A 24,221-nucleotide genomic window follows, 5' to 3' on the forward strand; every position below is an offset into this window, starting at 1 on the left:
TTTGACCCACTTGCTCACTCTCTCTTTCAAAATAAATACATAAACAAGTTAAAGAAAACTTTTTTACACTGGAATAATACTAATAGCTTAAATTTTTGGACCCCCAAAAGGTAGTCCTTTCCACCTTCTCCTTACTATAATCATTAGGAAATGTGATCTGGACTGAAATTTCAGCGAGTGGGATGGGAATAGATGGGGTAGTGGAAGAAAGCTCACTTTCCCATTTGATTCTATTTTATTTTTGATATGTGAAACAGACTACATTAGTCAAATTACATTAAAAAAAGGCATACTCAAAGAGATCATTCTTTTTTCCCTGTCTTTTCACTCTGTTGTCATATCTACTTTTTATATAGATATTTTGTATATATGCACATATAACATGTATATATGCATACAATGTATGTATATCACTTATGTGTATATATGTATATGTAAATATACATTTACAACATATATCTAAGAGATACATGTATACATGCTAATCCTTTCACAAAAGAGAATATTTGGGGTGCCTGGGTGGCTCAGTTGGTTGAGTGTCCGATTCTTGATTTCAGCTCAGGTCATTATCCCACAGTTCTTGAGTTCTAGCCCCATATAGTATTCTGCGCTGACAGTGTGGAGACAGCTTGGGACTCTCTCTCTCTCCCTCTCTCTTTGCCCCTCCCTAGCTCTCACTTATGTGCACACACACACTCTCTCTCTCAAAATAAATAAATAAAACTTAAAAAAGTAAAGAACAAAAACAAAAATATAGAATATTTTAAGTACTGTCCATTGTGTTTATTTTTTTCACTTAACAGTGTGTTATGGAGTTCATAGCATTCTTTTTTCATAGTTTCATAGTATTCAGTTCTGTGGATGGATAAGGTTTTATTCCACTGGTTCCTGGTTGAGGGACATTGGGTGGTTTCTAATCTTACACATTTGCCATAATACCTAATTGGATACCTATATCATTTCATACTTTATCAGTTATATCTTTAGGTTAATGTTCTGCAATATATATTGCTGATGCAAAGGACATCTGTAATTTAGGAAGATAGTGTCAGGAACATTCTATGGGTTTAATTCAATTATTTTTATTCTTTTTCACTCTTGTTAACATAAATGTTTTTTTAAGAAAGTTTATTTATTTGAGAGAGACAGAGACAGTGCAAGTGGGAGAGGAGCAGAGAAAGAGAAAGAGTAAGAGAGACAGGGAATCCCAGACAGGCTCCACACTGCCAGCACAAAGCTGGACACAGGGCTCGAACTCACAAAACCGTGAGATCATAACCTGAGCCGGAACCAACAGTCAGATGCTTAACCAACCCAGCCACTCAGACAGCCCAGCGTAAATACTTGAAGTCTATACATTCTCCTGTGAGCACTGTTTAGTCCATAACCTCTGTGTTTTCATCAGTTCTACAATTTTATGACATATTTTGCCTTTTACCTAAGATTTAAAATTTCTATATGGTAAGACCATTTTGTGTTGTTGCTGTTATTCTTTTTAGTTTTATTGTATTATAGTGAGAGACTTATCTTTGTGCCACTTCTGCTTTTTGTAACTTACTGTGATTTTCTAATGTGTGGTCAATTTTCAGGAATGTTTCATGTGTACTTAAAAAGGAGGTCATTGTTTTTAGTTGGAGTATGGAGTTTACATTTTTATCTTTATGACCTACTTTAGTGATCGTTTGTTGGAGATCTTCTGTGTCTACTTGACCCATCATAGACTGAAGGAGTTGAGCTAGTATAAATATATTTGTTATTATTCAGTCTATTTACTTTTGTATATTCTTTGGTTTCTGTTTTATGAGTGTTGCTTCATGCTGTTTCACTGATATTCTTAACTGTGTTATCTTTATTGTGAATTTTAGCCTTGAAATTTATAAATTCCCTTCTTTTTCTCCTTAATTCTTTGAGACTAAACTTTACCTTGTCTAACAACATTTTATTTTTGTTTGTATTTTCCTACTTGGCCATAAAAAGCAAAACAAAGCAAAACAAAACATCTCGAAGCACTTTGTTTTAGGTATGGACTTATATACAGCATAGATTTGGTTTCTATTTTTGGATCCAATTTTAAATTTATAGGACATGGCCATCTGCATTAGTAATTCATCGTAGACACTCGGTGTTAGCACTGTCATCACACTCAGGATGATGCTGTCTCTTTCTGGGAGGAGGCCTTGTTGACAATACATGGGTTCTCCCACCACTGGAGCATTTCCATTTCTTACTTATCTATTCAGTTTCCATAGGATTCCCTCTGTACCAGTGTGGAGTAGGGTGGATTGTATTGGTTGTGGATGCTTACTACCCCACTTAGAAAAAAATCAGCTTGTAATTTCATCTCCCATTTACACTGGAAGCATAGGTTGGGGTATGTTTATTTAATTGTTGCTCATTATGGATTTCTGAAGGAGATACAGGGAGAGTTGGATCTAGGCAGTCACCATCATCTTCCTTTTTTATTTTTAATATGGGAAAACTATAGTTGTTTTCAAAAAGCAAGCTTTTGCAGACATTTCAAGGCACACTTTTGAAAATATAATGCATAATATTCTTTAATGTGTTTATTTGCCTATGTGTCTGTGCTGCCTGCTTTGGGACTACTCATATTTTCTCCTATATGGAAATAGTGATACCTTTGATACAATTTTTATTTTAAAATTTTAGTTTACAAGACAGAAATAATTTTGTTGTTGATGGAATGAAGGCAAGTGCATTGATAATATATGTTGCTATATTGGCACACCCTGAAGCAAGCTTAACAAAAGAAAAGGGGTGTTTGTGAGAGAGATGCTTTAACTCCCATTCACTTCATTTTCATTGCCAGCAGGGCTGTATGGGATTTCTTGTAACCAGTGGATTTCCTGGGATAGGATATCTGCGTGATTTATGTGGAAACTGCCATGGTATTAATTGATGTACTTGAGGTATCTTTATGTAGTACAGAGCAAACAAGGTAAAAGACATCTTTGCTGTCTGTTGGGCACAATGAAAACACTGTATTTATTGAGTGTGAGGAGAGTATACATGAAAAAGTAGATTTTTCTGAAGACCAGTTGGAGTCTGTTTTTCATCTTTAGGAACTGCTTACAGAGATTCTGGTTGAGCTAAGGGGAAAGCATAGATTTTGTCTTTCAATGATGTATTGATGCTAAGAACCCTTATGAAGGAGCACAAAGATAGATTTGTGTTTATAAGTTAATAGGTTACTATTCCATGCTATAATATTTCTTAAGGAGGTGAAATAAAATTGGAAGAAATACCATGTATTCTACATCTGCAGTTTCAAGTATAATTTGTTCCTAATTTTTACTAAGCTGTAGTTGTTGCAGTAAATATGTAAGGTTAGCTCTAATTACTCCTTTTATTAGAAAACTTTAATGCACATTTTTATCTGACTTTCATTGCATTTAAGTGAATGAGAATAGGAACTGTCAATCTGCTTAAGGCAATTCATTTGAAATTATCCATTGAAATAAATGTTTTCCGTTCTAATTGAACTAATTACAGAAATAGGAACACAATGTAAAATATACTTTTTAAAAGTAGCAACTTAAAATGTAATTCTGTAAATTCAAAGTTACAAAGTTAATAATATATTTTTGTTATTGCCATTAATGCTTAAACATATTGTGTGCCATGAGTAATTTGAAAACGACCGTATAACATTTTTATGTTATTTTTATGTTATTTTTTTATGTTATTTTCTATAATTGGTTCTATTTTGGTAGCAAGGTTTTAAAAAATATTTACTTTTGAGAGAGAGAGAGCAAGTGGGGAGGGGCAGAGAGAGAGGGAACTACAATCAAAGGAGGCTGGAGGCTCCAAGCTGTCAGCATAGAGCTGCTTGTGGGGCTCGAGCTCAGGAACTGTTAGTTCATGACCTGAGCCAAAGATGGACAGTTTACTTACTGAGCTACCTAGGAACTCCAGCCAGTTTTTGATTATAGAATATTTTAACTTGATCTGGAATTATTTTTGCATATTTTGAATGTGCATAATAATCGTTTAAATTTATTAAGCTCACTTTAGTTGGTGATTATAAATATGGATTTATTTTGAACAAACAAGAGATTTTATTATACTTTTTATTAGTCTAAAATATTTTATGTTTGAGGTCCCTGGGTGGCTCAGTCGATTACACATCTGACTTAAGCTCTGGTCATAATCTCATGGTTTGTGGGTTCGAGCCCTGCATTGGGCTCTGTGCTAACAGCTCAGAGCCTGGAGCCTGCTTCGGATTCTGTGTCTCCCTGTCTCCCTCTCTCTTTCTGCCCCTCCCCTGCTTGTGCACACTCTCTAGCTCTCAAAAATAAATAAATAAACTTTAAAAAAAGAAAATATTTTGTGTTTTTTTTTCCTGGAAACTTTTTATTTTCCTGTATTATTTTTTTTAACTGAATTTAATTTGGGTGATTTGCAGTTTAAATTTTAACATTTGTTACTATCTAATTATTCTATTTCATGCTTTCATTTGCCTGAAATTTCCCATAGGTAAATTTTAAGTAAAATTGATAAAACATTTTGTTTTCCAGAAGTAATGTGGAAAAACTTTCCTTGAAAGGATGTTGAATATCTGTGGGAAATTTTTCATATTTTGAGTTAGTATTTCTGACTTAATTTTTTAGTGAATAGCCAATAACAAATGAAAAATCAGTGATTTATAATTTATAATGTAGTTTTTTTTGTTTCTTCTACTTTTATGTTGAATTTTATTGACTTTCTAAGGGAAACATTCTGAAACTAAATTAATTTGAAACAATTCATGCTGTATGACAAAATTGTTTTACACATTTTATGTGTAAAAAAATATAATTTAATATGATAAACGTAGTAATAGATACCTTTTTTAACCACCATATATTTATGTGCTTTATACATTTAACTCATTTGCTTTTCACATAAGTGCTATGAGTTAGTTACTATTAAATGTTCCTTTCCCCCCACCTCAGGTAATAATTGAGGCACAGAGAGGTCAAGTAAATTATCTAAGATCACACAGCTAGTATAAATATAGAAGTCGGGTTTGAAAACTCAGCAGTCTATCCCTAGTATCTGATTTTTTTAATTGCCTCATTCTACTGCCTCTCTAATAAATATGCATTTAACGTTTAAGATTATTAGTATTTTTTGGACTATATTAAAACTATGATGAAAAAGTAATGATATTAAGGTTCTTTGATTAATAAATTCATCAGCGAGCAAACTTACTGAGGACCTATGATGTGTGAGCACATTGCCAGGCACTGGAACACAGTAGTGGAAGATTGGCGAGGCTGCAGCAATAAGGAAAACAAATGAGTGTCCTGACTCTCACCAAGATTATCTAATGATACTTACATAGAGAGAGAGAGAGACAAATGGGAATAAATTGCTATCTTTTATTTATTATTAATTAAAAATGCAAATAAGTATGATGTTAATGTATAAAAGCAAATAATAATTTTTGTCTCCTCATTTCATGACGTTTCTATCTTTGCTATTTGAAGGAAACTTTAATCTGGAAAAAGTGTTTCTTTAATGCGAACAATTAATTTGTTAGTTTATGTATTTCAGGTAACACATTCCTAGAAGATGTCACTGTAAGTAGATAGAAGTACTAGGAGAGTTTCTTCCCCGTGATGCTTTGTTTTCTGATAATAGTGCTTTCTGGAAAAATGACACTAGTGTTATAAGTATGAAAGATACTGAAATCATGCAACATTTTTACGTAAGCTTGATTACTGTCTTGGCTCCTGGAGGAAATGTGCCTGGCTTAATTCTTGCCCATGTTGTCTTTGGACAACAAGTGTTGTCTTTGGAACATTTGAAAAAAATAATGAAGTAAAATAAAATAAACCTTTGACATTTGCTTGTACAAATGGTTTTTACTATTATACATTTAGTGAATTTTTTATATTCCACTAGATGGTGCTAGCTTACCCTTCAGTTTTGAAGTGCAACAATGCCTAGTACAAAGCTGAAAGGGATTTTACAGATCTGCCAGTTTAGGCTTCTTAAGTTTCCAGATGAAAAAACAGACCCACATAATTTTCATGTAAGTCCTAGCAGAGGTGAGGCTAGCATCCAAGTTTTCTGACTCCTGATTTAGCATTCCTGTTCTCACACAACATGTATGATCCTGAAGGAGTTGTGCATTGAAATTAAAAATCTTAAGTGCCATTCAGCAGATTTGTATGTAACTATCAAACATAGCAATCACTGAGCAGCTAAAGAAGGTAGACCTTTACCAAACACTTATTTAGTGAAAACCTCCAGTGTAATTTAACATCTTTAGTTTGCTGTTCCTTACAGGAGAGGTTTATTCCCCCCAAGTGGCAGGAATGTTTTATTAGACCATTGGCTCATTTCTGTGGGAGAAATTCTTTGAAATAGATATTTGTAGCAAGTATGGCCAAATGCTAATTTTGCCATGGGCAAAGGCCTTTTGAGGGATAAACACATTTGACCTCAGTTCTATTTTGTGGGACCTAGGAAACTTTTAAAGAGTTAATAAAGATTACATTGAAGCAGTGGACTCAAGAATATTTAAGTGACACTTTATATTTATAGTTGTTATATTTACATCATGTGTAAGAAGCTCTTGAATAGTTTTGTGGCTACTGTTTTGTATTGTTTGGGATGGGGAGTGAAATAGAAACGTTGACTGGAAAAGAATCATTTTCTTTGGTATGTTGAGGAAGTAATGATATCCTAAGGTAAGGCTTGCTGCACGCCCCTTTTGTTCAGTTATTATCCTTCAATTGATAGATAAGAAGTTGTAAGAATAAAGGAGAAAGAATGGCAAGTTATTGTGACTTACGTCCTGTCTAGGTTCCCCGTTTTGAGCCAAATGCGTTGCCTGCGTCAAATTACTGATTAATCAATTGTATATAGACTTTTAAAAAGTGTGTGTTAATATCCAATTTCTTCATGGGTTAGCTCAAACATTTCTCTTTGAAGCCTTATTGGTCACCACAGTTATAGTTTTTTTAAATCATTTTTATTGAGGATTATTGTTAGGAAGCCATAATAGTACCTCATATGTGAAAGTGTGCAAACTACTTTATGATACTGTTTTTAATCCTCCCAAGAACGTGAAATCACCCTCGCTCCACAAATAAAGGAATAAAAACTCAGAGAAGTTAAGTAACTTGCTTATATAAACGTGGCTAGTTTTGGAATAGGCCTGAAATTCATGGAGTGCCTACGACAGAGCGTATTCGGTTTTTATTATGCAGTAGTGCCTGTAATCCGCATGCACTGATCATGTCAGCATCGCCATAGAGAAAAAGTTATATATGTGACTCCCATGATGATTGTGCATTGTGGCTCTTTATTCTTAGAGCGTGTTTTTTTTTTATTGCTCTAAATATTCTTGAGGCCATGCTATTTGTTGTATATAAATTTGTAACTGTTACAAATTTCTTTTGAATTCACCAATTTTATCACTTTTAAATGTCCCTTTTCATCTGTAATAAAGCTTTCTGCCTTAGTCTTCTGTGTCTGATATACCCAAAGTACCTTTCTTCTGGACTCGGGAATCTTTTATGCTCATAAAAACTATTGAGTACCCACCTCAAACAGGTTATATCAGTATTTACTGTATAGAAAAAAATGAGGAAAATTGTTGTTTTTATTTATTAATTCATTCAGAGATTAAGATAATAAAGCTTTTCCATTAGTAACAGTTTTTAAATAATAAATGTATTTTTCAACAAAAAGATATGGTGAGAAGAGGGTTATTGTTACACATATTTGCAAATCGCTTTAATGTCTAGCTTAACACAAGACAGCTGGATTTCCGTATTTCCTTCTGCATTTAATTTGCTACAATATCACACCTTATGTAGCCTCTGGAAAACTCCACTGTAAGCTCTTGAGCAAATGAGAGTGAAAAGGCAAAAAACATCTTAGAATTATTATGAAATAGTTTTGACTCCACAGAACCTTTAAAAGCGTCTGTACGAGGGAGATCTCTGGACCACACTTTGAGAATCACTGGTGTAGTGTGTATAGAACATAATTTTTTCTACCCTTTTACTTACAATATTTCTGCAAGTTCTATTTTTGATATGTCTGTTGTATGTAATGTGAAAATGTGTTGCTTTCGTTACTGTTTTCTGTAGGCTTCCTGACAAATTCCAGCTTTGTTTCCAGCCTTCGTTTCCAGCTTAGTTAGCCTTTAATAACTAAGGTTAATTAAGAATTAAGTGCAATTATTGATATATTTGAGCATAAATCCACTATCATACTATTTGATTGTGTTTGTTTCTCCTGTTGTGTTTTCCTCTTTTCTTGCCTCTTTTTGTTTTAGTTGAGGTTTTAAATTATTTCATTTTTCCTTTCTAAGTTACATATTATTTTACTATTCTTTTGGTTTATTATAAATACAGCATGCCTTCTTGATTTACCAAATCTGAATTTATGTGGTACTTTTTCAAAGCAGTACTAGGGTCTTAGAAAATTGAAACTTTATTTACTTGCTCCCAAATTAATATACTACTGTTGTCATGCATTTTAATTGTATTTGTGTATTTAGAATGACTTAAGACAGTATAAGTTTATAATATCAATACTTCTGGATTCACCCACTTTTTAAAAACCTTCCCTTTGTTTTTTTATTTCTATGTGTGTGTGTGTGTGTGTGTGTGTGTGTGTGTGTTTAAAGTATTTTATTTTTAAAAAAATTGAGATATAATTGATACATAACATTGGGGTGCCTGGGTGTTTCAGTTGGTTGAGTGTCTGACTCTTGATTTCGGCTTAGGTCAGATCATAATCCCACAGTCCTGGGATGGAGCCCCTGCATTGAGGTCTGTATTGAGCATGGAGCCTACTTAAGATTGTCTCTCTTTTTCTCTGTGCTCCTTTACCCCACTTGCACACACACTGTCTCTCATAAAAAATTGGTATATAACATTATATTTGTTTCAGATGCACAACATAATTTGATTTTTGTATACACTACAAGTGATTACTACAGCACATCTAGTTACCATCCGTCATTATACAATTGGCTCCCTTTATTCAATTTGCACTCCCCTTTCTCTCTGGTAGCCACTCATCTGTTCTCTGTGTATGGGAGTTTCGTTTTGGTTTGTTCGATTTTTTCAGACTCCACATATGAGAGAGGTCATATGACATTTGTCTTTTTCCAACTTACTCCACTTAGCATAATGCCCTTGAGATCCATCCATGCTGTCACAAATGACAAGATTTCATTCTTTTTCAACTTTAATTAATTAATTAATTAATTTATTTATTTTTATTGTATATATCTGTATATCACAATTATTTTATCCGTTCACCATCAGTGGGCACTTAGATTGTATCCATATCTTTGCTATTGTAATGATACTGTAACGAACATGAGGGTGCATATATCTTTTAAACTTAGTGGGTTTTTTTCTTTAAATAAATACCTGAAGTAGAATTGCTAGATCATAAGGTAGTTCTATTTTTAACTTTTTGATGGAAACTTCGTACCGTTTTCCATAGTAGCTGCAAAAGTTCACATTCACACATTTACAGTGTGAGAGGATTCTGTTCCCTTCTCTCCACATCCTTGCAGTACGTGTTATTTCTTGTCTTTTTGGTAATAGCTATTTTAACAGATGTGAGGTGAGATCCCTTTGTGTTTGATTTGCATTTCCCTGATGACTAATGATGTGGAGCATCTTTTCATGTGTCTGTTAGCCATCTATATGTTGTCTTTGGAACAAAAATATCTATTCAGATCTTCTGCCCATTTTTAATCAGAATTTTTTGTTTGTTTGTTTGTTTTTTGTTATTGAGTTGTGTGAATTCTTTATTTTGGGTATTAGACCCTTATCAGACATGTGATTGGCAAATATTTTATCCCATTCAGTAGGTTGCCTTTTCATTTTGTTCATGGTTTCCTTTGCTGTGCAGAAGCTTGTAGTTTGATATAGTCCCACTTGTTTATTTTGTTTTGGTGCTTTTTCTTTTGGTGTCAGATTTAAAAATTTATTGCCAAGACCTCCTATGTCAAGGAGTTTAACACCTATGTTTTCTTCTAGGGGTTTTATAGTTTTATGGTTTCAGGTCTTACATTCAAGGCTTCAATCTATTTTGAGTTGATTTTTGTGCATGGTGTAAGACTGTGGCATGCTTCATTTTTTGCACATGGTTGTCTAGATTTCCCAAAACTATTCATTGAAGAGACTGCCCTTACCTTGTTGTATAATCTTGGCTCCTTTGTCATTAACTAATTGGCATATGTGTGTGGGTTTATTTCTGGGGTCTCTGTTCTGTTCCCCTGATCTATGTGTCTGTTTTTATGCCAGAACCATCGTGTTTTGATTACTATTGCTTTAATATATAGTTTGAAGTCAAGGAGTGTGATATCTCCAATTTTGTTTTTTTCTCAAAAGTGCTTTGGCTATTCAAGGTCTTTTGTGGTTCCATACAAATTTCAGAATTATTTGTCCTATTTCTGTGAAAAATGTCATTGGGATTTTGATAGGAATTGCATTGGCTGTGTGGATTGCTTTGGATATTGTTATATTTTAACAATATATATTTTTTTCAATCCATGAGCTCAGAATGTCTTTTCATTTATTTGTGACTTCCTCACTTCCTTTTATTAGTGTCTTATAGTTTCCAATATACAGGTCTTTAACCTTCTTGGTTAAATTTATTCTTAGGTATTTTATTTTATTTTTGGTGCAATTATAAATGGGATAATTTTCATATATGCATTATTAGTATATAGAAATGCCACAGATTTCTATACATTGATTTTGTATCTTGCTACTTTACTCATTATTCATTTATGCTAGCAGTTTGGTGGATGGAGTCTTTAGGGTCCTCTATATATATTGTGCCATGTCTTCTGCATATAGTGATAGTGTTGCTTCCTTTCCAATTTGGATGCCATTTATTTATTTTCTTGCCTAATTGTTCTGTCTTTCCATATTGTTTTCTGCCTTTAAAAAAATCACTACTGTAATATTGTTTTGTAATTTACTCTATTCACTTTACAATAAAGTGTTAACGTTTTTACATGCTATAATTTTTTAAAAAATGTAGTTGAAGGGATCCAGTAAGATATTTTAGCAGAGATTCTGTCTTTATTATTTTTCTATTTCTGTGTGGACACAGCACAGGGCTGATACTAGTAAAACAAGTCTCTGATGAATTTTATATTACAAGTAAAGCCATTTTTGAAAAAGTAGGTTTTGGTATTTGTAACAGAAATATGGGGAAAATAAATGATTTATGTATATGTGTTAATATATGATACTCTATGCTTATTTCAAAAAATTAGAAAAAAATTACCATATACTACTTATTAAGAAAATAAAACTGTGATAAGCATAGCTGACACCTAAATAGAAATCACAAACTCTTTGAGGAATAACAAATACAAAATGGTAAACAGAATGTCCTTCTATATATAGGAGGCATTTATATGAAAGAAAAAAGTAATTGAAATAAGAAATCACTTGAAATGAATATGGTAACTCTTCAGCCAATCATGCTTAATTTTTCTATATGAATAAGTATACTTAGGGTAAAGCTTAATTTAAAAAAGTTTAGGTAGTTAATTAAGTAAAGTTTAATTAAATGGTAGAAAAAGTTTAATATCTGTGATTATTATACTATACTTAAAGAGATGAGCTCTAGGCATATATTTTATATTAATATTAAAGAAACTCAACATTTTAGTGCTGCTTTTGAGATAATGCAGACATAACTTTAACCACTACTGAGTTGAATACCAATATGAGTTTTTAAAAAGTACCATGATTGTAAAGTAAAGCAATCATTAAAATATATTAATGTATACAAAATAATTTTATGATGAACAACAACAAAAAAGTCATCCCTATATGAATTACTGGTTGGGAACATTCCCTTTTAGTCAATTTTTCTACAGTTTCCTAAGATAGGACATATTTAAAAACTCACAAAAGCATTATTAAACAACAGAGCAGGAAAATATATGAAAATGTTTTGTCTTTGAAATTTTAGAGTGGCTTCCTCATGCTAAAGATGATAAAATTATTGGGGCACCTGAGTACCTCAGTCAGTTAAGCGTCTGACTTCGGCTCAGGTCATGATCTCATAGTTCATGAGTTCGAGCCCCACGTCGGGCTCTGTGCTGACAGCTCAGCACCTGGAGCCTGCTTCAGATTCTGTGTCTCCCTCTCTCTCTGCCCTTCCCCTCTTTACACTGTGTATCTCCCTCTCAAAAATAAATGAACATTAAAAATAAATAAATAAAACCTTTAAAAAAAAGATGATAAAATTATCTCATTCATACCTCCATCTCCCCCTTCCAGTTTTGTCAGTTATAATACCTTTTTTGTTGTTCAGTAAATTATGAAAACATGTGCTTTTAATTCATCTAGTTTAGGCAATATTAACTCTTTAAGAGAATGAAATAAATTAGAATATTTATTCTTTTCACCTCACAATTTTTATTACTCACATCAGGAGTTATGATTCTACATATATATCCGTTAGCAACATTAGATCTGTATGACAGTTGGTCAATACCAGTTCTTTTGACAACTACTCCTTTCATCCTCTGCTTGTCTGGATTATCCAGTTCATTAGCTCTTTTTAAATCTTATTTTTCAAAGAAAGATGCATCCTATAATTCCCAAATTCTTTCACATTTGAGACTGTCAATTGCCTTCATTCTTGAATGAGAATAAAGCTGTGCTTTAAACTCATATTTCAGGGGTGCCTGGGTAGCTCAGTTGGTTAACCGTCAAACTTCAGCTTAGGTCATGATTTCAAGTTTTGTGAGTTTGAGCCCTGCGTCGGGCTCTGTGCTGACAGCTCAAAGCCTGGAGCCTACTTCGGATTCTGAGTCTCCCTCTCTCTCATTCCCTCCTCTGCTCATGCTGTTTCTCTCTCACAATAAATAAACATTAAAGAAAAATAAACTCATACTTTATTATGAAAGTAACACTTTCACTTGGTGCTGTGTGACAGTACATGATATTGTGTGTTGCTATTGCAAGTGAGAGGCCAACTTGATTTTCTACCCTCATAACTGATTTTTGTGTAGATACCTGAATAACATTTCCTTGTCCTTGATTCATAACTGAACCAAGAAACATAGTCAAGAAATCCACATAAATTTGTTTGGAACGCAATGTCCCTTTCAAACTACAGACTAAGTTATTATATTGTTTTTGGAAAATTTTGGTTTTTATATATTTGAAAACTTTTTGTCTTGGTTCTATTTTTCAATCATAGATGATTCATATGTTGGTTGAGTTTATCTGTCTTTCATGTCTATTATTATTTAATCTAATCTATGTCTTTATTTTCAGCTTCTTCATATTTTATTCTTCATGTGATGATCTCTTTTTTTTTTTTTTTTTTTTTTTTTTTTTTTTTTTTTTGGTGGGCAATTCAAGCTTTAGTTCTCTGTTCTGTAGAATGTTGTTCCTAAAGTATTTACTAGTTCTGTCATGGTGTTATTTTGGTCCACTTGTGTACCCATCTGTTATTTTAATATCTTTGAATTCTTGTTACATTAAGTTTCTTTAACTGTCCTTCTACCGCCCCGAGGATTTTCAACATATTTTCTCCTTTCTCATATTTTCTTCAGAATGTAATCCTTACTGTATTAGTTGTATGTTGTTGTGAAGTGAAGTACCCTAAAAGAGCAATATAAAACCACAAACACTTATTACTTCATATTTTCTGTGGATCAAGAATCTGGGAGTGGCTTAACTGGGTAGTTCTGTCTCAGGATCTCTCAAGAGGTTGCTGTCAAGTTGCCAACCAGGACTGCTGTCATCTCAAGGCTCAATGAGGCTGAAAGATCTTCCGAGCTCATGCACTTGTTTGTTGGCATGCCTCAGTTCCACATATTTCACATATTTTTTTAAAATGATTTCCTTTTTTTTTGTCATTAAACTAAGTTTTAGGCTATATACACACACACACACATATATATATACATGTATATACACATATGTATAACACACATATATACATATATATATATATATATACGTATATATACACATATGTGTATATATATTCAAATACGCATCCTTCCTCACAGTTATATTTAGGCCAGTGCTGTAGAGATCTTACCCAGTCTCTGTCTACTGTTTCATTGCATTTCCTTTAAAACTTTTATCTTAAAGTCTAAGAGGTATGTCCTCTTATCTATGTACAGAGTTCCCCTATTTGGCTATATAGCAAGCCCTTTTAATGAATAGCAGATCAGGTTTTCCAAGGTTTTCTTCAGTTAAACAATCATTGTTGGTGGTGGTGGTAGTCAGGATTAAATACAAAGTAACACTTCTATTCAATACTTGCTCTGAGTTTTTTCCCCCAAATTGATTGTTTTTAAATCTGTTATGCAAGAAGTGCATTCTCATTTAAGCATTTTTTAAAAATAGAGAATTATATGATGTAAGCAATAAAACATTCTCTGTTTAAGCCTTCTTTTTTTTTTATTTTGTAAGAGTAACCATGGCTCATAATTGTTTATGAATCAATTAAGATTTTTTTGCAATACCAATATAGATGTATAGATTTAAATTCCAATATACTCACTCAAATAGCTAAAAGCCTATGTATACAAATTAGGTTTTACATATAGTAATAGATCATGGACATCCTTCTATGTCAGACTACTTCATATTGAAGATTAGGTGTATTCATTTTTAGATACTCCATAATTTATTTAACTATTCCCTTACTGATAGACATTTAACTTATCTCCATTTCTTTGTTTTAAATAATATGGAAAGGAGTTTCTCTACATTTTACTTTGTAGTTGTGTGTGTATTACTGTGTAATGGATTCATAGAAGTACAAATGCTCTGTCAAATATTCCTTGGTATCGGAGGCTTGAAATCATGTTAATTCCACTAGATTGGAATCTCAAACAGATTATTGAATGGACTCATTATACCTTCTCTGTGTACTGGCTGAAAATCATGGTGTCTTAATGTTTGAAATTAGTTGGTGGGCATTACTTAATTCTTCCTAGCCTAACATGTTCACACTCTCATATTGCTTTTTACATATACAGACAGCCCTAAGGTGGAAGTGTGTGTGGCATGTTTGAGGAACAGCAATGAGGTTAACATGGTAGAATGAACCAAAATAATGGGATAGTAGTAGAGGATGAGTTCAAATATAGGGTTTTGTGGGCCATTTTGAGCACTTTAGATGACCTTCTCTCCATAATCAAGTATCAAAAAAATGGTCTATACTCCTTGCCCCCACTTCTACTGCACTGTGACTTCCATCTTGATTATGTTATTGTTGCCTCTAACAAAAGTCTTTAGCTACTTCATGACTGCCAAGACAGTGGCCTCTCCATACTCCTTTTCACATTATTGGCCATATATGATTTACTGTGAATAAAAATGCCTTTCATAATTGTAAAATGTATATTATTTTATTTTTTATTTTTAGTAACCACTGTCATCATCACAGAATTCCGTTTGCTTTTTCCTCTTGTTCTTTCCCAATTATTCTGCTGCTTTGTCTGCTATTTCCTATTTCTTTTAGGCTGCTTCTGCCAAATCCTTTAGCTTTACTCAGTGTATGACTAATGTTTTCATTCTTGGTTCTCTTCTTGTGTGACCTTTGAAAAGTTTTACAAATGCATTCCGAACTCTAAATGATTTAATGGAAGATTCTATTTCTGAATAGCTCTGAAAAGCTTAAGAGCAATGTGCATGGCTTTTAAAAATATTAAGCTTATGGAAGTAGATTGCTTAACATGTGTAAATGTTTGATAAAGGAAATTTTATTTTACACAATTACAAATTTTTATTAGCATTTCCTTCTGCCTTGAATACCTTTAAACTACTTCAGTGGGTTTACTGATATTCTTTAGAAGTGATCATAAGACATACTAAATTCCAAAGTATTTTCTATTTCAGCAAACTTTAAATTACATTTTAACGAATATATAATTATTAGAATATGTAATATGCTATTTCTAATACCTTAGAATTAATAATATATAATTGGTCTGTTATTTAAATGGTTAGTCATTTCTTATAGGGCAGAACAATTCACTCCTTGAACAACAACAGATGACAATTTTTCTAAGTTATGCTTGCTATTTTACATTACAAGAAAATACCAGTACATATAATCCTAGATAAGCAGTTAAAAATGCAAGATTACTGCCTACATTTAAATTTCATTCTGTCTCTTCTATAGGTCTTCTATGCATTTTCCTGCTTTTCTTAGATATTATAAAATTTATTTATCATTATAAGAAAATTTACTCTTTAGCATAAAAATATATTCCTTTTCATAAGAAATAATCATGCATAATATCAAATTATTTTGACTCAAACTATTAGAAATACTGAAATTTTGATATATAGTTTTTCTTAAAATATATCTCTGTGAAATATTTGTACAATATTTATCATAATTCTGAATTTTATATATTACATATTGATATTAGATATATTTTTAAAATATGATGCAGACTAAGCTTTCTTGTGAAATCTTGGTAATGTTACTTGATTTTTCCTTTTATTTCTCCATTTTGATATAAGCAGTCTTTCTGCCCTTTCTTTCTGTAAATTACAAGGTATAATCAGAAGAACAAACCTTGAGTTAATGCTTTAAATGTCTCCAGGATAAATTTATTACATAAATTCCAGATATTATTTTTATACATAATGATGTTTCTTTCAAGATTACCTTTCAGTTTATTATCAAATAAATTTTTTTTTGGTTGAAAACTCATGCCTAATCCAACATGTAATTAAAAAAAATATTTTGGGGTTTGACAAGAAAATCACAATGAAGCTTGATTCTCCAAAGTTTAGCCTCAATGACTCCCATATGTGTAATACTCACTGAAGACATTCTGCTTAACTGTACTTACTTTAGACCATAAGCCATACTTCCAGTTTTTAAAACTGCCTATTTCATATAATAGTGTGATGCATAGAGAGATCATATATAGTTCAATATTCAATATAAATAACATTTTCTAGATTTTTAATATCTTCCATGAAACTTTTACAGACTTCCTCAGTGTTTCTTTCCAATCCTAATTCCTGATGACTTACTTGAACAACGTTCTCAGTTTTTTCCTTAGGAGCACTGAGCTGTAGTCTAAGGCTCCTTTGGTATTTTTCATATAGTATCATATTAGTTTGAGCTCTATCTGGGTTAAAAGCGGACCACTTGTGACAATATTGAAATACCTGAAGAATATGTTAATATTTCATTGTTGTTAATATGGTTGCACCTACATCATTTGGGAATCTAATATAGGTATGTCAATGGTAGGAAAATGGCATTCCAATGTTATATATTCAGACTTAAGTAAGGATTCAAACTTTAAAGACCCTGAAATTGAGTTAAAAACTATTTAAAAAAAAAAAACAAGTCCTTTTATCTCTCCCTTGTTCAACTGTCATTTGAAAATAAAATTTTCAGTGTTAATGTATACTTTTAGTATTTTGCTCAATTTTAAATTGGCACACAACTATGTCATTCAAAAATATCTCTCCTGGGTACAAGTTTAAAAAATAATACATTTTACACTTACACACATTTCATAGGAATATGGACTAAGTCTTCACTTGTAACTAGAAATATTGGGAAATATAAAGATGCAATTATTTAGAAAAATATGGAAGCTCTCCTTTCAATTCTGGAAGAATGTACAATGCAAGTGATCTCGGAAAATTTTTCTTTCAGGTGGTTTAGAATCTTTGAAAAATCTTCAGCAACTAATTGTGGACCACAATCAGTTAATTAGCACAAAAGGCCTTTGTGATACTCCTACCATTATATACCTGGATTGCTCACATAATCATCTTACTAAAGTTGAAGGTATTGAAAAGTGTGGATTACTCCAAATACTGAAGTTACAGGGAAATTATCTAAGTGAGGTAATTGCTTTGAATTATTGGTTTCTGTGATTAATGGAACATTTTCCTTTTAATAGAAATATCAACTGTACATTTAAAAGCAAGTTTGATTAATTTTTCTTTATTTTTTTGCCTATTATTGATATGTGATTTCCAGTTTACTTAAAACTGTTACATACTTCTCTCTACTAAAAAAAATGTTCAACATAGAATATTTTATAAAGAAATCTAATTTAACATAAGTTTTTCAAAACACTAAAATAAATAGTAACTACTCAGTTAAAATATAACAGTATATAAATGGGGCCAATTTATCAAGAAATTCTAATTAAAATTTGTGATGAGATAACTTGTGTAAAAAATCAAATTCTAATTATGAAGTTAATTCTTACAAATTTAATTCATCCTAAAATTCTTATAACATTATACTCTGAATTTAACAGAATATGTCTGTTAGTTTTAGTAGGTTTTATGCTTTTAAATTTTGTTGAATGACAAAATATTTTGCTTAATATTAGCTAATGACCCAAATTTAAATATAGCTTCCATCCTTGGAGAATCATGTTCTACTAAGAGAATTGCACTTGGATGATAATAGCATTTCAACTGTGGAAGCACTTTCTTCATATTGGTTGCCTTTACTACAAAACCTGACTATCTCTCAAAACAGGTAAAAACAAACTGCTTAAGCACTAAATGCATGGAATGATTAAAGTAAATGCTTGATCTTCATAACAAGTAGAAAAGTTGTTAGTTTTTCCCAGCAATTTAGTGAAAGTGCATCACAATAAATTAATATATATGTTAGAGATATAACCTTAATGGATTTGAAAAAGTAGTGTATTGACATACCCTTGCATTTTAGTAGAATTTTAATTGCCACTTATCCTACTCATTTTATTTCTTCTGAAAGACCTACTTGTAGAAATCTCCCAGAGCAGGTTTGTTTATATTTGTAAAGAATATAGTCCTTGGAAAATGCAGGAGGCAGTTAATTTAATTCAGAAGGATGTCTCATTCTCTCAAGTGGTACTTATTAAGTCCTGGAAGAATGATTTTTAATCTGCTCTCAACTTGCATGTCTTTTTGTAACTGTTAAGATTGATTTAAATTCGATTTCCCTAAGGATATAAAGTAACACTTAAAAAAATACCTTAACATTAAATCGAGATGTGTACCTGACACAGAAGATCCATTTGAAACCACCAAACATCTGGATCTTTGCAGGGAAAAACTGTCTAAAACCAAAACAGGAGTACAATATGCGTATGTCTCCTTCTGCTTAATATTTCATTGAGACCTATTCACTCTAATATGATTAATTTGTTCATCAAAGTCACATGGAGTAGGGGATAGAAACCACCTTTAACAAGAAATTGCTTTTTTGAGGTATACAATTCTTGAGGAACAAGTGAACAAATACAGCCTGATTTTAATACATATATATTTTTCTCCTAAAAGAATCATCAAATATTCTCACATTCTCTGCCACAGAAGTGCTCATCCTTTGAGCATGTATGTCCCAGATGATTTAACATATACCTATTAAACTGTTCCACTGTTTGGTAAAGCAAAAACTGAATCTGTATTCAAAAATTCCCTCAAATTATTTTAATCAGCTCTATTATATGAAAGTTGACTTGGTTTTAAAAGGACATTTATGGTAGAGCCAGCTCTATTAGACAACATTGTTTAAGTAATGTGGGCCATCCACAAACTCACTGGATCTCTTCACAATATTTTCCAGGTAAGAAACACAATTTCAATGGAAATGCTCAGCTGTGCTTTGGACATATGCAATAAATCACTCAGTAATTGACATACCTCACACATCTTATAGAAGTGGATCTTAAACCACATCAATGAGCAAAATAATATTTAATGAGTTTAAAAAATATTCGAGTCAATAACATTTTTTGAGAAATAATGCCTTTAATTTTTTTGGACAATTTAGATTATCAAAGAAATCTTTCTGATAGACTTTTGACCTATCAATCTGCTATTACTAGGAATTATATAAACTTGATCACTAGATGTTTTTTAGAATTGATAATAATAATTGGGATACTTAATCCAGATAATCCTTATTTATAAATTTATTTGCTTAACCTTATAACATTTGGTGGTTGTGTTTGCTATTCTGGGGGACACAGAACTGAGTAATATATGTTCTTAGCATCAAAAAACTCTTAACAATAAAAGAACTTAATCTTTTGAACTTAACTATATAAAAATAAGTAAATTTATTATATAAATATGTTCTTTTGAATTTTTTAATACTGTCACATATTTGAATATATTCTTTATGACTCTCTCAAAGTTCTTTGCACATTTAATCTACCATTTCTGAAAGGACAAAGGGAAAAGGCCTAAAGACATCAGGGATGTGACTGATAGCAATGGACTCAAGGGCAGCCGATCTGAGTTTGAATTCTGAACCTACAACTTACCTGTCAGTTGACCTTGAGCAATTCTCTTCTTACTGCCTGAGCCTGAGTTTTTTTACATATAAAAGAGGTAGTAATACCTACCTTACCTATTTCATGGGATTCTAATGATGATCTAAAAGGAAAATGTATGTCAATATATTTTGCAAATCTGAGAAGAGTTTTGTAAATGCGATATTTGGATTTGTGATTGGTGTGTCTTTTAAATTGTATATATTTTTCTCTTAATTTTTGATATTTTCACCACAAGGAAGAAATTATGTGTCCATATGCTTTTCCCCCCCAACAAATGAAATACAATAAGGAATGATACTTAGTACATATTGTTTGAAATACATGTTTCATCTTGACTTCTGTTTTAAATTTTCATTAGAACATATGACTGTTTTAAGTTTGACTCAGCGGAGTCCTAACTGGAAGACTCCCGGCTTCATAAGTCTTTCTACTTCCAGTGAGACTCTAAGTAGGAGCAGAAAGTGGAAACTATTACCCATTGGCTGCTCATTGTACAAATCTTTTGCTTTTTGTCGTCTTTGAAATTTATATCTTTTTTATGCCCAGGGCTAATGTGACAAGGTCAAATGGTATTAGGTTTTCACTAATGTCCTTTGTCTTTCTGGTTTGAATTTTCTTGGAAAAAATATACACAGAATGTCAGTAAAAGGAAAAGTTCTAGAAGTTTGAAAAAAGAATTCCACTATTAGGTTTCTACCATCCTAATGAATAGTCATAAAGGTGAATGAATAATCAGTTTTCTTGATTAAAACTTTTAAAAAAGAAAAAGAACAGAATTCTAAAAGCATGGTTATCTGAAAAGATGAAGTTTTCATATTTTAAAAATAGTCAAACCAAATATTTCTTTACTTGCATTGATTTTTGAAAAGAGAGTTTTATTTTTAATTCTAAGACTTTATTGGTTATTTTACTGGAAGTCTTCATATAACCTATATGTTACCTACACTTTACCATATAACTTACTGGTTAAAAACATGAAATAGTCTGAAAAAAAAGAAGAAAACTCATTATCTGTTAATCTTTCAAAACCCTTTTAGTAGAAGAACAAAGATTTAGTATTAGAAATTTATTAAAGGTACAAAACAAGTAAGAATTTTCTTGTTGATAAAGACATTCATTAGAATTATATTGAGGAACTTAAACTTCCTGCTTGTAATGATAATGATCCAAAACATGCTGAGTAGGAAAATCATAAAACTAGGACTTAAATCCACTAATTATGTAGCAACAAAGTTTTAGGTTGTTTTCCCTCCCTCCCTTCCTCCCTTCCTTCTTTCCTTCCTTCCTTCCTCCCTCCCTTCTTTCCTTCCTCCCTTCCTTCCTTCCTTCCTTCCTTCCTTCCTTCCTTCTTTCCTTCCTTCCTTTTCATTGTACATGTCACATTTCATAAAATTGACTATTTAGGAATGTATGTACAAATAATGAAGTGTATATATAAATGTAATGGCCAACATTTTATCACTCTTTCTTTTGTTATCTTGGATTTTCTTTCCTCCTGGAAATTGTATGTAAGAAGTGGTGTTGTATAGGCTTAACATAAATAGTAATATTGTATTTAGGTTTAGCTACAGTCAGAGAGAACTTTTTCCAATCTCATTATTTAGTCTGTTTTTTCATCGGTAGTATCTTCTGTCTCTGCTAATGCAGAACAGGATAGTACAAGAAAGGAGTCAAGGTCAGTACAAGGGTTAGTTTTGTGCCAGACCCCATGAGGCTTCTAGTCACAGTATTATTCTATAAGATTCTGACCTTAGAATAATACATTTTTTTTCATGACAAGGAGATAGTAGAAATAAAGATGTAAAAATGTCTGCCAGGACAACTGGAAGAACAGTATAAAAAACAAGAAAAGAGAAGTGGAAATTAATACATACTTTTTTTTCTTTTGTACCAGAAATATTCTGTTAGTTGAGGCATATTTTGAACAGTTACGGAGTTCTGACATTTATATGGAAGATTAGTTCAGGAGACTTGTGTTTGTAATGAGAATATATTTCAAGCAAAGGAATTTTTCTGTTGTTTAAAGATTTAGAAAAGCTGGCTTAATTTTTATTTCTAAATGGCTATGGTAATGTGGTTTTGTGTTACAGACTAAACTGTAGACTTGTCTTAGTTGGAAATGCAAATCAAACTAAATTAATTTTCTCTTCATGGCTTTTGTTTCCAGTGATGTGAATATTTTGAATATCACTTATGTTCCTGGCTTGAATTTGGGTTCTTACTGACAACTATATCTTAGAAAATGATAGAAACTTTTAGATGTAGGAGGAAAATTCATTATTGCTAGAATTTGAATATGCATGCCTTAATAATGATTATTAATTTAAATGTTTGCATATTTCTGCCAAATTTAAGTTCTTTCTATCTGTATAAAACATTTTCTATTATAATGTTGCTTAGATGCATATTTCTAGTTTAGAAATAACCTTAGTGTAACTTTGGATAATTGCAATACTTATAATACTTTTGATCTGGAAAACAAACAAACAAAATTAATTAAAAACAAAACTAGTAACTCTAATCTGTTATGCTGTTGAAAAGTGAAAACAAATATTTTTTTATATTTTTAACCTCTTCATGGTTTAAGTTATGTGTTTGAGCCAGGACAAAATATATCTGTAATATAAATTCTCTGTAAATTTGGCTTTATACAAAAACCAAACAAAAACAATAATGAAAAAATTCACTTACTTTTATTTAAATAACATGTACACATTAAAATCCATGATATTTGTCATCAAACGATAATACATGGTGTTTTCTCTTAAAAATGAATACAAATGTTCTATTGTAGAATAAATACTTAGAATTTTATGATTACTACATTTTTAATTAGCACTCTTAATGTTATTATAATTGTAGTTTATTATACAAATATATAATGATATATGTATATATAATCATATACAATTGCATATTATCACATAATTGTGTTATATTAATACGTTATTATGTGGTTATGTCATAATAAGGACATTCCAATTTAAAATTTTTATGAATTCTATTTCTTTGTTTTCAGCCTGACAAAAATCATACCGCTTTTTCATTTTGTTTCTTTGGAAAAACTAGATGTCAGCAACAATTGTCTTTCTGGTAAGTTTAGAATAATATATAATTTCTAAAAAGTACATAATAAGCTTTTGAGTTTCTTTTCTAAATGTGGTAAGGAATGGTTTTGGATAGATGTGTTAATGGTATTTACAAATAACATATCTATACAATAAGGTGTAGAGGAGGAAAAATTTCTCCTGTATCCTTTTACGATTTTAGGGTAGGCCTAAGAATTAAACTGACACAAGACAGATTTAGAAGCAAAGGATACAACTTGTAATGTTTTGTTGTTGTTGTTGTTGTTGTTGTTGTTGTTGTTGTTTAAAGGTTTGGTTGTAGGCATTTCTCTTGGCTTCTCCCTCCTATCCTCTTGATAAGAATGTCTCTTTTAGGAGCATCTGGGTGGCTCGTTCGGTTAAGTGTCTGACTTCAGCTTAGCTCATGATCTCACAGTTTCATGAGTTTGAGCTCACATTGGGCTCTGTGCTGACTGTATGGAGGCTGTTTGGGATTCTCTCTCTCTCTCTCTCTCTCTCTCTCTCTCTCTCTCTCTCTTTCTCTCTCTCCCTCCCTCTCGCTCTGCCCCTCCCTGACTTGTGCTTTGTCTGTCTCTCAAAATAAATAAACTTAAAAAAAAAAAGTGTTTCTTTTAGTATAGGGAGGATATCTTTCATTTAGGAATTTCATCTCTTCTAAGGAAACGAAGGAAGGTCACAGGATACTTGCATCTGATGTGTTTTAAATGCCTTTAACTCAAAATAGTCAATATGCTAGAGTGGTATATTTGTGTGGAAATTTCTGAATTCCTTCAAAGGCATGGTGAAATCATTCAATTAAATTTCCTTCCACTTTTAAAATCACA

General features: G+C 31.8%; 1 protein-coding gene across 10 annotated transcripts in view; it reads left to right on the plus strand.

Annotated features, from left to right (window-relative positions):
• LRRIQ1 (leucine rich repeats and IQ motif containing 1) overlaps positions 1-24,221 on the plus strand; it is a 232,535-nt gene that overhangs the window by 33,168 nt on the left and 175,146 nt on the right. For all 10 annotated transcript variants that reach the window (XR_007154269.1, XR_007154268.1, XR_007154271.1 and 7 more), the window contains exons 11-13: positions 17,674-17,867; positions 18,389-18,516; positions 23,328-23,401. Coding sequence is in view for 7 of the 10 variants with exons in the window: in XM_047868661.1 (XP_047724617.1) it covers positions 17,674-17,867; positions 18,389-18,516; positions 23,328-23,401 (396 nt within the window). In the remaining 3 variants the exon portion in view is untranslated. The remainder of the gene's footprint in view (positions 1-17,673; positions 17,868-18,388; positions 18,517-23,327; positions 23,402-24,221) is intronic.

The sequence above is a fragment of the Prionailurus viverrinus genome, chromosome B4, assembly GCF_022837055.1.
Source record: "Prionailurus viverrinus isolate Anna chromosome B4, UM_Priviv_1.0, whole genome shotgun sequence".
NCBI lineage: Eukaryota > Metazoa > Chordata > Mammalia > Carnivora > Felidae > Prionailurus > Prionailurus viverrinus.